General features: G+C 60.8%; 1 protein-coding gene across 8 annotated transcripts in view; it reads right to left on the bottom strand.

The window, feature by feature from the left end:
* EXOC7 (exocyst complex component 7) overlaps nt 1-13856 on the bottom strand; it is a 70390-nt gene that overhangs the window by 53541 nt on the left and 2993 nt on the right. For 7 of the 8 annotated variants that reach the window (XM_005884231.2, XM_005884236.2, XM_005884233.2 and 4 more), the window contains exons 4-10: nt 12722-12830; nt 10595-10706; nt 9728-9927; nt 9136-9198; nt 7913-7961; nt 6067-6249; nt 1007-1049 (exon numbers count right to left, since the gene is read on the bottom strand). In XM_005884231.2, the coding sequence (XP_005884293.2) occupies nt 1007-1049; nt 6067-6249; nt 7913-7961; nt 9136-9198; nt 9728-9927; nt 10595-10706; nt 12722-12830 (759 nt within the window). The remainder of the gene's footprint in view (nt 1-1006; nt 1050-6066; nt 6250-7912; nt 7962-9135; nt 9199-9727; nt 9928-10594; nt 10707-12721; nt 12831-13856) is intronic. The other variant, XM_005884235.2, reaches the window with a different exon arrangement.

Below are 13856 nucleotides of genomic sequence, written 5' to 3'. Positions count from 1 at the left end.
GGCGGGGAGACTCCCAGGGGTGAAGGCCCTGCCTCCTGCCACCAGTGCGAGCCCACTGCCGACCCCCAGCTCAGCGCTCCGCACTGCTCCCTTGGGGAGTCCTGGGTACCAGCTGGAGGGTCCCTGGTCCACCCCCCTCTCAGCCTGTTTCTTCAACTATGAACAAACGGGTGGAGATGGGGAAACGGGTAAGAATACCACTGGACAGGGCCAGAGTGATGACAGCTCCACGCACCGGAGAGAGGTGGTCACAAATGTGTTTTGAAATGTCACCTTAGGGTGGAGTCCCAGGCCTTCCCGATGCACCTGATCTAAGACCCTCCCAAGGGCGGTCATGTAACTGGGGGGGGTGTGGGGGGGAGTGTCTCAGGTCCAAGGCCTCCTCTCTAAGCAAGACACTCACATGAGGCTTAGACCAGCTCGCCTGCTGGAAGCAAGAACTGTCTTTTCAACCGTCTGGTGGGCTGGTACCATTTCTCTTGTCCTGGAAGGAAACTCCACATACAGCGCAACATGGCTTTGCCTTCTCACGTGTCTCCCTCAAATCCACCCCGAACTGGAGGTTTCAAATTGGAGTTGCTGTCCCTGACACCCCAAAACGCCTGCAATGCAGCCGCTAAGACTCCGAGCCTTCTGGTCTACCCGCCACGGAGATGCTCGAGACGCCAGCCTGTGGGCGTGGCTCCCCTGAAGATCAAGATACAGTGGGAACGTTCCAGAGGGTCTCTGAGGAGGAAGGAGGCGTCCAGCCCCTTCGGAGGGGGCCGGGGTCCTGGTGATGGAAGGCTGGGGGCCGGGAAGAGCAGGCTGGCCTCCACGCCCAGCTCCCACGTGGGTGTCAAAGTCTCCACGTGTCCCGCTGAGGATGCCCAGGAGGCCATGGTCCAGTGAGTCCAGGATGGGATGCGGGGACCGGAGGAGGTTCTGGCCTGGGGCGGGCTCTCAGACGGCCAGAGGCCCCCACACGCAGCGCCCGCTCTCGGCATCCTCCAGGCTGCTGGACGACCGGCGCCGACGACTGAGCGCGTTGTCATCGGCCTGCCAGGTGCCTGAGGAGAGAGAGGAAGGTCACAGGGCCAGACCTCGGCCAGGTCCCTGGGTCTCCAGCAGGGCAGCCGGGAGCTCGGCATGGAGGCTGGCAGGATGCGTGTCACCTGAAACTCTGTGTGTGCAGCCACAGCGCGGGAGAGGGAACGGGAAGTGAGTGCCCCTGCCCCACGGGGCCTCTGCGCCCCATGACAGAGGGACACGCAGGCTGTTTCTCGCTTTGTGGACTTGCCCAGGGACCCACTTTAGTGCCTTGTTTTGAAGTCGGCCCACGTGCTATGCTGGACGAGAAAGAAACTGGGCCCAGCTGAGCTTTCCTCCGATGGGAAGAAGTGTTTGCACCCTGAGTGTCTGCTGGGGGGGACAGGGCGGGGCAGGAAGTGACTGGCTGCCCAGCAGGGTGCTAGAGACATGGGGGGGCAGTGCCATGGCTTCAGCACCCCGTCCCCACACCTGCCGCTCTTCATCTTCTTGATCTGAGCAGCCGCCGAGGTTTGCTATCCGCTGGTGCCATCCACCTCAGGAGGCACTAGCCGAGAAACTGGGGGTCCCATAGGTGTCACCCCTAAACTCCTCACCCTCCCCTCAGGCCCCTGCGGCTCTTCTCTCTCCTTCGCACTCTGCATCCCATCCACCACTGCCCCTCCGTTCACTCCCCAGGCTGCCTAACCTGCTGTCAGGATGGCTGGGCTCCACTCCCGGCTCCTGCCTTCCCGCCTGCATGAGCTTGAGGACTGGGCGAGGTCACAGGGGAGAGCGCCGAGCGGGGCGCCCACTGGCAGAAGGTGCACAACGGCCAGTGCCCCAGGCTCTGTCCCCCAATGCTCCCCTCTTCGCATCTCCCCCTGCCCGCCCTCCCCGCCCACGGCCCGGCTCCATCCGCGCAGGGAGACGCTCTCGGACAGGCAGGGCCAGGCTGCCCACAGCGCAGGAGGAAGACCTAACTCGGGACTCCGAGCAGCGGAGCCCCCACCCGCCTCCACAGGCCCCTGCCAGATGAGGCCCAGGGGTCGGAGGGCTCCCCTGCAGCCCACATGGACGCCCCACTTCTCACGCTGTGCCTGGACCACCACCTGAGCAGGGCCGACCAACTCTGCAGGGCGGGGCCGAGGTTGGCTGTGCTCATGTTTGAGGGGGGACACACAAATGTGGGGGGCCGGCCGCAGGCTAGGCCAGCAACCACACCCTCTGGCGGCAGAGGCTCTGGGGTTAAGCAGCATCAACTGCTTATTTCCAAGAAACGTGCTGGGCGATAATGCTTTCAGGGCTCTGAGAGTCGGGGAGGTGGGCCCCAGGGAAGAGGGGTGAGCAGAAAGGAAACCCTCAGGTGTCTCACACCCAGCCGGAATTGGGGGGCCTCTGGTCCCTGGGGTACCGGCGTCGGGGGTGGGGGTCAGCAGCTCCTTCCCTGTGAGGGCGGCACTCTGCGTGCGCAGGACCAAGAAGGGAAGGCGAGGCCGCCCGTGACGTGGAGCCCCGAGGCGGCACGAGCTGTGTCATGTACACAGTGGGGTGGGTCGCATACCTAGTCCTCAGGGTCTAGGGGGCAGGACTCCGGAGCTGCGCTGTGCGGTGGGAAAGACCAAAAGCAGATGGTGAACAGGAGCGAAGACACACACGCATGCACAGAACAAAACGACGCCGCCCGAGACCGCGGGCCGGGCTCCTGCTGAGCTCACACGAGCCCTCGCCGCAGACACGGCCATTCTAGAACCCTCCCCGGCCGACACCGCTGTCTTCAGGGGCGGCCTCCAGACTCTCGGGCTGGCGTCCGCTCTCCGGGGGCTACCCATGCGCCTGGGGTGCCCTTTCCCGACAGGGGACGCTGCCTCCGCTCACCCGGGCCAGGGGGCGAGCCCGGCCACAGAAAGGAACCCGGATGCTGGGGAGACTCCGGCCAGAAAACGGGGCTCAGAGGTTTAAACCAGAGGTCCTCAAACTACAGCCCGCGGGCCACATGCAAATACAAATATTGTATTTGTTCCCGTTTTGTTTTTTTACTTCAAAATAAGATATGTGCAGTGTGCATAGGAATTTGTTCATAGTTTTTTTTTAAACTATAGTCCGGCCCTCCAACGGTCTGAGGGGCAGTGAACTGGCCCCCTGTTTAAAAAGTTTGAGGACCCCTGGTTTAAACTCTCAGAGGGAGACAGGTAAAGGCGCTTCCCTTCAATTCCCGTTTGGGGGACTCAGAAATGGGTGAGTGAAAAGACCTTTAGAGGCGGATTTGGGGCGCACGTTCAGGGCACCCCTTTCCTGAGATTTCTGGGGGGTGGGGTGGGAATTGGCTGTTTCCTCAGTCTCTACCGAGTGCCGCCTTCCCCAGGAGCCTCCTGGTCTGGGTCACCCACTCGCCTCCACAGGCATTTTTAGTTCCGTTAGCTGCGCCCACGGCTGCCCGATGCGGCCATTCAAAACTGTAGTGTTTCCAGGACTGAACCCGTCATCTTCGCTCGTTCCCATCATCAACCTCCCAGAGGCTTTGAACGACCGCTGGTCCCCGACCGCTGCCACCCGTGTGATCGCCCGTCCGATCCCCTGGACCCGCAGCTCCTTCGCTGGTCTCCGAATTCCCAACTGCTCACCCTGCCCCGTCCGCTTCGCTGTCCTCCCTTGGAGAGCAGAGCCTCTCCAACAACCTGGGGGCACCCCTCCGCCCCTGGGCGTCCGGCCTGAGAACCCCAGAGGCTTCTTAGGGGACGAGAGGCTCAGAGACACAGGTGCCCTGTCGGCGTCACTCTGACCAGTGGTGAGGATGGGGACCTGTGTGGGCCTCGCCACCAGCTGGCTGCGCCTCCCGGCCGAGCACCCGTGAGCATGGAGGGTGATGGGGACAGGGAGAGGGGGTGCCCCCCGGCTCTGCTTCTCATGGGCCCTCCTCGAGGGGGGCACCCTCTGCTTGGAGAGGGAAACAGAGACCGAGGGCCGCGAAGCCGTCTGGAGCCCACAGGCCGGAGGAGCCCGGCCGGCCGGCGGGGAGGGACCTCGGGATCTCCATCGTGGGATGGAAGTTTGACCTTAAGGCCGAGGCCCCTCCATCCCAGGGGACCTATCAAGCGGGTACGCCTGTCACGAACCCAGCGGACGCTTCCGGAGAGTTCCCCAGCACTTTGCTCCCCGCATGGTGCTCCCGGCCGAACCAGACTCCTAAGAGCCCCAGACCTCTGGTGAGGGGACAATGGACAGACACCTCAAGCGCTTACACCGAGTCCCTCTCCCGACAGACATCACAGCGTTGTTTGGTTCGTGTGTCTGGTCTCAGCCGTGACCCCACTTTAATCTCAGATCCCCACAAGGAACCCCAGGGCTCCTTCCTTCCCTTCCTTCCCTTCTTTCCCTCCCTTCCTTCTCTCCCTCCCTCCCTCCCCTCCCTCCCAACAGTTACCGTTTTCTTCCTTCCTTCCTTCCTTCCTTCCTTCCTTCCCTCCCTCACTTCCCTCCCCGACCCCGAGAGCGGACTGAATGTCAACCAGCAGGCTGGCCGGAGGGTGTGAGGAAGAGGAGGAAGCAGAGGGAATACGCTCGCATTTCCAGCAGCTTGGTTGGCTCCAACAACTCCCAGCAGCTCCCTCTGCCAACAAGTGGGGGGGGGGGGCCTAAAGGGGAGCAGGAACCTAGACTCTCCCACGCACGCACGCCCAGTGAGCAGACACATGGCGGAGCAAGGGCAGAGATGCCATCTGCGGCCGGACCAACCCGCCCCAGGACCCTTGCACAGAAGCACCCCCTTTTTCTGGAACAGGAATGGATATATTCTTCCAAAAAGTTTTTTTTTCTTGGAAAAATCCTAGTCTATGGAACACGGGCCCTTGCCAGTTAGGGATGGAACCGAAGCAGGAGGCGCTGGGATGCGCGCAGGCCCAGCAAGCGCGGGGGCGGGCGGCGTAGCCGGGAGGACAGTGTTGGCACAGAGCGAACGTGAGCCTCCACACACAGCCTACAGGACACCAGAGAACCGAAAAAGACGTGGAAAACGAACGGACAGACAGAAGCGAGGTGGGGATGGGAGGCAGGAAGTGACGTCCAGACCGGCCTGGGTCAGCCCTCCATAGACCACGACCCAGGAGCCCCAGGAAAGGCTGGAGGGCGCGCCTCCGAGGCCCAGCTCCCTGCGGCCCGAGCCTGCGGGACCGTGTCCTTCCCAGGCTGATGGAGCGTGGCAACCACAGGCGGCTGTGTGGCCCCAAAGCCGTGGCCACTTCGCGGAACGCGTAAAGCACTGGACCACGATGCCAGGGGGCTGCTCTGAGGTTGAAATGTCTCCATTTCAGGGGCTGGCGGAGCGATGACGGAGCACACGTGTGAGGGACAGCGTCTGCCGTAAAACCCGGAGGGCAAGTCTGACCGAGTCCGCGTGGGCAGGCCTGGGCTTTGGAGAAGCGGCTCAGGGAGCCCCCACGTGGGCACAGCGGGTGGAAGAGGGCAGCGCACGCCGGTTGGTACCGCGGCTCCTCTGCAGGAAGTCGGCCTGGGTTCCGGGTAGCGCCGTGAGGAGGAGGAAGGGCCCTGACTGCCCTGATGAAATGTAAGGTTAGGGCTCCAGGGGGCACGGTCACCCTCCAGCCCTGACCTCTCCTCTGGGATCCAGAGCTGACAAGTACAAGGCGACTGGTCCCCCAAAGCTCACGGTCACGGAGCCCCTCGCTCATCGAGAACCCGCTGGCTTTCACCTTCCTGCGGAGGAGCCACGGAGGCCCTTCGCAAGGGCTCCGCTGCCTTCCACACCGCCTGTGGGGGACACAGGCCAGGCCGCCCGCCATGGGATCTGCGAGATCGCGATGGAGGGGCCGTCAGGAAGACGGGGAAGACGGGAAGGAGAGGGAGAGCTGCTCCCTCCTCCCGGCCTGACCTTCTCCCTCGGGGCACACACTTCCTTTCAGCAGCAGCTTCCGGCATCCCAGCACGGCCCAGGCTTCTGCAGGAGCCGCAGGGCAGGAGGTGGGCGCCCCGGGGTGAGAGCAGGGGTGTGAGCAGGGGAGCGACTCCCACCAAGTTCACGTTCAGCAGACCGCCACTCACCCGGTAAGCAGACCTCAGAGCACAGCTTATTGTCCAGTGCTTTCACGCTTGCGATGTCAAAGTCATTGTTATTGTCACACTCCATGCCTAGAAACGCGCACGTCCTCTGGCCTGTAAGGGAGTCCACGCAGTTAGACGGGCGCGCTGGATGCGTCTCTGCTCTGCTGTCCTGAACGTAAACATCTTAAGGATGGAGACAAACAAACCGAATCATGTGTTTAAAAAACAAAAAGACAGCAATTAAGTGGGTAAAGAGCGGACAATAAGGAATCTAACTGTGTGGGCATGTTCGCGTTCTCGACCTAGCCTGTCCCTTTTCCCTCACTGGCCCCTTTCCAGCCATTGTTCCGCAGGAGCCGGAGCCTGGGGGAGGGGGGCTGCCGACAGCCGGGGAGCTCTGCCAGGGGCGGGAGGAGCTGGGGACCCGCCGGCGGAGCTGCCCTGCTCCTGCCTGTGTCTGTGGGTGCTGTCGGGTGTGCTTGTGACCACAGGGCTCTGCAAATGCTAAATACCGAACAATCGCAGGTCTCGCAGGTCCCCTAAGTTTGCATGTCAAGTCAGAACCGCCACATGCACCAAGTTAGGATCCATCTTCTTATGGGACTTTATGAAATTTGTTATTTGGAGGACGTTTTAAGGGGACTGGCCAGAAACCTACGGACATGTGAGCGGGGGAGGGTAGGGTTTTAGCAGTTATTTTTTTCAAGCTCCCTCTTTCTTTTTTTAAAATTTTTTTCATATATTTTATTGATTTTTTACAGAGAGGAAGGGAGAGGGATAGAGAGTTAGAAACATCAATCAGCTGCCTCCTGCACACCTCCTACTGGGGATGTGCCCGCAACCCAGGTACATGCCCTTGACCGGAATCGAACCTGGGACCTTTCAGTCCGCAGGCCGACGCTCTATCCACTGAGCCAAACCAGTTAGGGCTCCCCCTTTCTATTTTATTTTATTTCTTGCTGAAAGGGAAAGGAAGACAGAGACCCACCCTGGGGGCTACACGACGTCAGGGGGGAAGCACCTGCGGCCTGAGTTTGTCGGAAGCAGATATTCGGGGGGCTGGGGACAGTCCCCAAGGGAGCCGTGAGCACCGAGGACATGGGCCTCGTTGTGCAGAGGGCGGCGGAGGCCCCGCCTGGCGGCCATCCCCTCCTTCAGGGCGACTTGGCCAGGCAGAGTGGCCAAGTCCGCATGCGCACCCTGAACTCCCCAAGCAACGGCCAGCACTGAAGCAGAAGCGATGAGGGTGGCGTCTGCACCCCGCAGGTCGGGTCTGCTTTGGAGGTGTCCTGCGGAGGCGCCTCAGAGCAGAGGGGAGAGCTGGGTTCCATCCCCTGGGGGGCCAGCCCCACCCCCTCTCCCCACTCCCTTCTCTGCAGGCCACCCCTCCTCTTGTCCGCACTAGAAACCACACCGCTCCACCGGAGGGCGTCCTGGAGGCCTGAGAAAACCATTCCCGCAGCTACGGACCCCCCTGCCCTGCTGCGCTGGCTCCTGGGATCCCTGTCCCGGCAACGTCAGCAGCCTCCTTCCGCCTCCTTCGCTACAGCAAAACGAAACCCGCAGCCTGAGTCCTTTGGCCGGAGCAGGAAGGCAGGCGGTGGGAGCTGCCCGAGAAGCTTCGGAATGTGTTCCACGTAAAGGGGGAGCCGTCCTCTGCTACACCCCCATCCCGAGCGAGCCGGGCGGGCACTGCGGTCCTCGGACAGCCCATCCCATCAGGAAGGTGACCTTCCCCGGGGCACACGCTGAGGAGTGCCACCCGCTCACGCCAGGGCCCCTCTGCGCCCGTGAAAGAACACCCGGGGAAGGACAGATGAGAGGGAGCCAAGAGCAGGTCGTTTACCGTCTTCCTGTGTGGGGGACCCATCGTCTTCCTCCATGACGTCATTGCCCTACAACAGAAGGAAGGCGCTTGAGCCTACGGAGCATAGCGGGAGCGCAGTGGGCCTGGAACAGTGCGGGTCGGGGTGCCGGCCACGTCTCCGCCGGCCTCTGCACACAGGGCTCCCCACTGCAGACCCGAAAGACAGCCGATTCCAGGACAATGCGGCCCGAACTGTGCCGTGTAAGGGCCAACTGCACACTCACGGGCTGGAGCCCGAACTAGTGACCCTCACGGTGTTTAACTCCAGGGCCAGTGGCGGCAGCAGCGTAGGAGTCGGGGGTGCCTGGGAGGCCGGGCAGGGGCCAGCCGGCTTGGGAGGGACTGGTCTGGGGCGTGTTCGGATGCATGCTGGACATGCCGGCTATAGCCTTGGTGCTGGGTTAGCTCATCTGCTTTCTAAGGTGGAAAGAGATGTCTGAGGGAACAGCGCTGAGACCCCAACCTCACAGAAACCCCTTCCGATCGCAAACCCTATCCAGACTCTCCTCTGAGAATATACGGCTCAAGAAGAAGTTCTAGTGCAGTGGTTCTCAACCTTCTGGCCCTTTAAACACAGTTCCTCATGTTGTGGCCCAACCATAAAATTATTTTTGTTGCTTCTTCATAACTGTAATGTTGCTACTATTATGAATCGTAACGTAAATATCTGATATGCAGGATGATGTTCTTAGGCGACCCCTGTGAAAGGGTCGTTCGACCGCCAAAGGGGTCGCGACCCACAGGTTGAGAACCACTGTTCTAGAGGAAAAAAGGGAAGTTCTAGAGCCCGCCCTGTGACACCTCTGTCAAGGCACTTCTCACACTGAATTGTCACCCCGTCTCCTCGCCTGGGGGTACAGAAGGTGGGGGGCAGGCAGAAGCCAGGCCACTCAGGCCTTCATGGCCCCGGGCCGGCCAGCACCCTGACCCAGTCACCTGTGTAAGAGTCACTAAGTGAATGAGGGACAAACAGGTGCTCAGAGCCCACTCCGTGCCTGTAACCCGAGACCAGTGCCCTCTGCTAACTGGACACCCCCCCCCCGGCCCCTAGTGCAGCTGCTGTCCCTCCCCAGCACGCCTGACCCGAACGCCACCTGGGAGGATTGTTCCGGAACAGCGCCCCTCCCGTCTGCGTCCCCAGCCAGCACCAGGACCCTCTGACCTCTGGCCGGGAGGGGCACCACGTCCCCTGTGGGGGTTACCTCTGCGTCCTGCTCTTCAGCGAGGCCCACGAAGTTGCTGTCTGGAGACGCCACCGGCATCGCCTGCAAGAGTAACAGGAATGGAGGTGCGGACACGCCGGCTCTGGGGGCACCCAGCTCATCCGCCTCGCAGCAAACCCCAACCACGTCCTCGCGACAGAAGTGGTGCCAAGCAGCCCTGGCTGGTTTGGCTCAGTGGATAGAGCGTCGGCCTGTGGACCATAGGGTCCCGGGTTCGATTCCGGTCAAGGGCACGTACTTCGGTTGCAGGTTCCTCCCCAGCCCCGGCCCTGGTCAGGGCGTGTGCAGGAGGCAACCAATTGATGTGTTTCTCTCGCATCGATGTTTCTCTCTGTCTTTCCCTCTCTCTCCCACTCTCTAAAAATCAATGGAAAAATATCCTTGGGTGAAGATTAAAAAAAAAAAAAGTGGTGCCCCGCAGAGTCAGGCCTGAGGGGGGAGCCCTGGGTTCTATTCCCCCATTTCCATGGCTCCCCTTCCCAGCACGGTGGGGGCTCCCAGATGCCCCGGGCGCACCTTGCGGGAGCTGCTCGGATATGTCACACGGAGAGGCCCCGTGCCCTGCCCTTACCTCTCCTTCCTCGGAAGCGGCCCTGCTGGCGGGCAGCGGGGAGGGGAGCGCCTCTCCCTCGTCCTCCGTGCCCGTGCCCGTGCCGGGGGCGATGTAGGAGCCGGACATGGAGGAGACCGTGTCGGTGCTGAGCTGGGAGTGCTGGCTCTGGGAGGACACCATGGACATGACCGACTGGGCCAGGCTGCTGCTGGCAGGGTCTGTGGAGATGGGAGGTGAAGGAGGAGACGGGTCAGCACGGGCTCTGGAGCTGAGCAAGGAGCCGAGCCCTGCCCCTGCCCCGCTCAGCGAGGCCACAGTGGCCTGGCCTCCCCCTCACCAAAGGGGTTTTAGATGGAAGGTTTTCTTTTTTATCCTTTTTTAAAAGTTTGTTTTTATTGGTTTCAGGGAGGAAGGGAGAGAGAGAGAGAGAGAGAGAGAGAAACATCAATGATGAGAGAGAATCGCTGACCGGCTGCCTCCTGCACGCCCCCCACTGGGCTTGAGCCCACAACTCGGGCCTGTGCCCTGACGGGGAATGGAGCCGTGACCTCCTGGTTCATAGGCCCACGCTCACCACTGAGCCATTCGGCCGGGCCGGACTGAAGGTTTTCCAGGGCTCTGCTCCTTCGCATTCAGAGCTCAGAACTCACTCGGGGACCAGGGACGTGCAGGACTGGGGGTAAGACAGTGCTGTCCCCCAGCTCGCCCCGGGGACAGCCAGTCCCTTCCCCCTCCAGTGGGGCCTGCTGGTCACCAGCTTAGGTGTTAACTCGCTGCCCAGGGCCTGTCTGCTCCGGAGGAAACACAGGGCTGAGGACTGGGCTGGGGGGGGGGGGTTACGTGTCGCCCTCCCCACTCCCTCGCCCTCCCCGCTCCCTCGCGTACCTTCTGGGGAGGAAATCGTGGAAGAGAGAGGCGTCCCCGTGCAAGACGACTGGTCAATGGCCCCTGATGACGACAGGGTGAGATTCTCGCTGTCTGGAGTGACGCCACATTCCTGGGCAACAACGGAGGGAGCGCAAGTCAAACACAGCGAGGGCAGGAGGAAGGGCGAGGGGACACTGGGAGGGGCCGAGGTCCCCACGCCACGGCCAGGACATCAGGACATGCAGGGCCGTCTCTCTCTTGTCTCCACCGTCTCCGGCCCTGGCCCGGATGCTGCTCCCCGGGGAGGTGCAAACCTCAGTCAGCTCATCATCCCGCAGCACAGCATCTGCCGGGCCCACAAAGACGGGGCTCAGGTGACAGGCCAGCCGGCAGCTGTGACATGGGGACGCCCAGGTTCCCGGGATGAGAAGCAGCTTTCCTTCTGAAGGGAAGGGACACAGAGCAGCGGAGGCCGCCCGCCGGGCACCCCCACTCGGATGTGGGGTTAGTTCCAGCTCAGTCGTCTCACACAGCAGCCCCTTCCCTGGCCCACCCTGACACCCCACCCGTCAGCCAGCTGGGCCAGTGACCCCAGCACCCCCAGCACCCCCGGCAGGTGCGAAGTCCTAGGGGTTCTAGCTCCACAGCCCATTATCTTTTTTCCAGGCCGGCGTACTTTTTCTTTTTTAAAAAATATATTTTTATTGATTTCAGAGAGGAAGGGGGAGAGAGATAGAAACATCAATGATGAGGATCATTGATCAGCTGCCTCCTGCACGCCCCCTACTGGGGATGGAGCCCACAACCCAGGCACGTGTCCTGACCAGGAATCGAACTGTGACCTCCTGGTTCATAGGTCGATGCTCAACCACTGAGCCACGAAAGCCGGGCCCAGCGTGCTTTTGCGATCCCAGCTCTGGGCTCCCTCCCACCCAGGCTCAGTCTGCCTCCCCCTAATCCATCGACTCTGCCCCAGCAGGTGGGCCTTCAGGACACCAAGCTCTCACGGGACCACTGACCTGCTCACAGCCTGGACGTCTCCCCCATCCCCAGCGTTTCTCTCCCTTTTCTCTCCATTTCTAAGAATTCCCACATCTACTCCACGCCCGTCCTCTCTCACACTCACGGTTTCCTTCACGTGCCATCTCTCCCACCTCTGGCCCAGCGCTGACGGTCCCTGCCTTGGGCACACTTGTCTCCTATCGTTAAATTCATGCATTCATTCATGCATTCATTCAAACAACACCTAACTGAGCAACGACTCTGTGGCAGCCACTGCACATGTCCTGTCCCCACTAGTCCTCAAGCTCCCGAGGGCGGGACCCCGCTGTCACCTCCGCCTGCTCCCGGGCCCAGCTCACTGCCTTTCCGAGAGGGGGTGCAATGCACCTGTGTTACCTAGAACCTGTGAGGGGGGCACAGGCAGGAAACCCCACCTCCTTCCCTCCTCCACACGTCCTCCCAGCGTGTCCTGTGCCCACACCTTCTTTCCCCGGATGCCTGCATCGCTGGCTCTCGCGCCTCCCTCGGTCTGTGTTCACGGGCCACTCCGTAAAGACAGCAACCCCACCTCTGGCCTCGACACCCTCTCCCTCCCTCCTCTGCCACAGCGAACACAGCGCCCTCGGACACACGTTTTTCACTTACTGCCTTTCGGGCCACCCCCACCCCACCATCAAGAACATAAGCGCCACCAGGCAGGGGTTGGCGGTCTCCTCACTGCTGCTGTCCTCCGCAGACGGAATAGCGACAGGTAAGTCACAGGCTCATGAATAAATGAATTGAACGAAACCTCTGCCGCTGTCTCAGAGAGGGCTCAAAAGGTGTTTGGCGGCCCGGCCGGTGTGGCTCAGTGGTTGAGGGTCGACCTATGAACCAGGAGGTCACAGTTCGATTCCCGGTCAGGGCACATGCCTGGGTTGCGGGCTCTATCCCCAGTGTGGAGTGTGCAGGAGGCAGCCGCTATCAATGATTCTCTCTCATCATTGATGTTTCCATCTCTCTCTCCTTCTCTGACATCAAAAAAAACATATTTATAAAAGTTAAAAAAAGGTGTTGACGAATGAATGACAGCAGGTGGACCTGACCGGGAATCCGACAGGCACTGGAGTCCGACCCCACGAAAGGGAGGGCGGTGCAGGCTACCTCTCCCGGCTGCTGCGCGGCCGGCCGCGGAGAGAGGCGCGTCTCCGAGTCGCTGCAGGAACGCTCGTCTTCCTCCTCGTGCAGCACGGAGGAATTCTGGGAGATGGACCTGTCGGAGGGAACAGCAGCTGGGCCGCTGGTCGCATAGAGAACGGCACGTTCCGACCAGACCCCGCAGGAAGGGGCGGACCGCGAGGAGCACCCCAAACCCTAAGGCGCGGGGAGGTGGGCAGAGCACCGGGAGGGACGGAGACAGTTTGTGGGCATCAGAACATCTGAGTTTTCTCTTCAGCTTCTTCCATAACGTGTGTGTAAACTTGGGAAAAAACACTGACATTTCTGCTGTCTTAATATTTTCATCTATAACAGGGGTGGGGAACGTACGGCCCGTGGGCCGTGCCCTCGAAGGAATCATTTGGTCTGGCCCCGCCAAGGCAGTAGGAGTGAGTTAATGAAATGTTTGACCAGATACATGGCCCGAGAGTGATGCTATAAATATCCAATGGCCCCTGGCAGGAAAAAGGTTCCCCACCCCTGGTGTATAAGCCGCCTTCCTTGATGCTACAGCAGAAAGCTTATCAGTCTGGGCCTCGTTGGCTTTAAATGCCTAAAAGATACAAATCCCAAGGTTGCTTTAGTCTTCAGACTAAATCAGTGATGGCGAACCTATGACACGCGTGTCAGAGGTGACATGTGAACTCATTTTTTTGGTTGATTTTTCTTTGTTAAATGGCATTTAAATATATAAAATAAATATCAAAAATATAAGTCTTTGTTTCACTATGGTTGCAAATATCAAAAAATTTCTATATGTGACACGGCACCAGAGTTAAGTTAGGGTTTTTCAAAATGCTGACACGCCGAGCTCAAAAGGTTCGCCATCACTGGACTAAATGATGCCCTGGACCCCATCCTTCCCCCCAACAGAACGCCTAATGGATTTGTCTATCTGGTCCCCCTACGTCCGCACGTGCCATCTTACCTTCCTCTCCTAAGGGCCGGGGTAAGCTCCCCCAGGGATCAGCCCCGGGTCTTCCGGGAGACGCTCTGGGAACGGCCCAGCGGGCCCACCCTGCCCGGGCACCCAGGTGGGGAGCGGCGCTGAGGAGGTGGGGGGTGGCTGGGAGCACCCCGC

Source organism: Myotis brandtii, unplaced genomic scaffold (assembly GCF_000412655.1).
Source record: "Myotis brandtii unplaced genomic scaffold, ASM41265v1 scaffold825, whole genome shotgun sequence".
Classification (NCBI taxonomy): Eukaryota; Metazoa; Chordata; class Mammalia; order Chiroptera; family Vespertilionidae; genus Myotis; species Myotis brandtii.
Note: the sequence above shows the minus strand (reverse complement) of the source record. Positions and strands in the feature narration are given on the sequence as shown.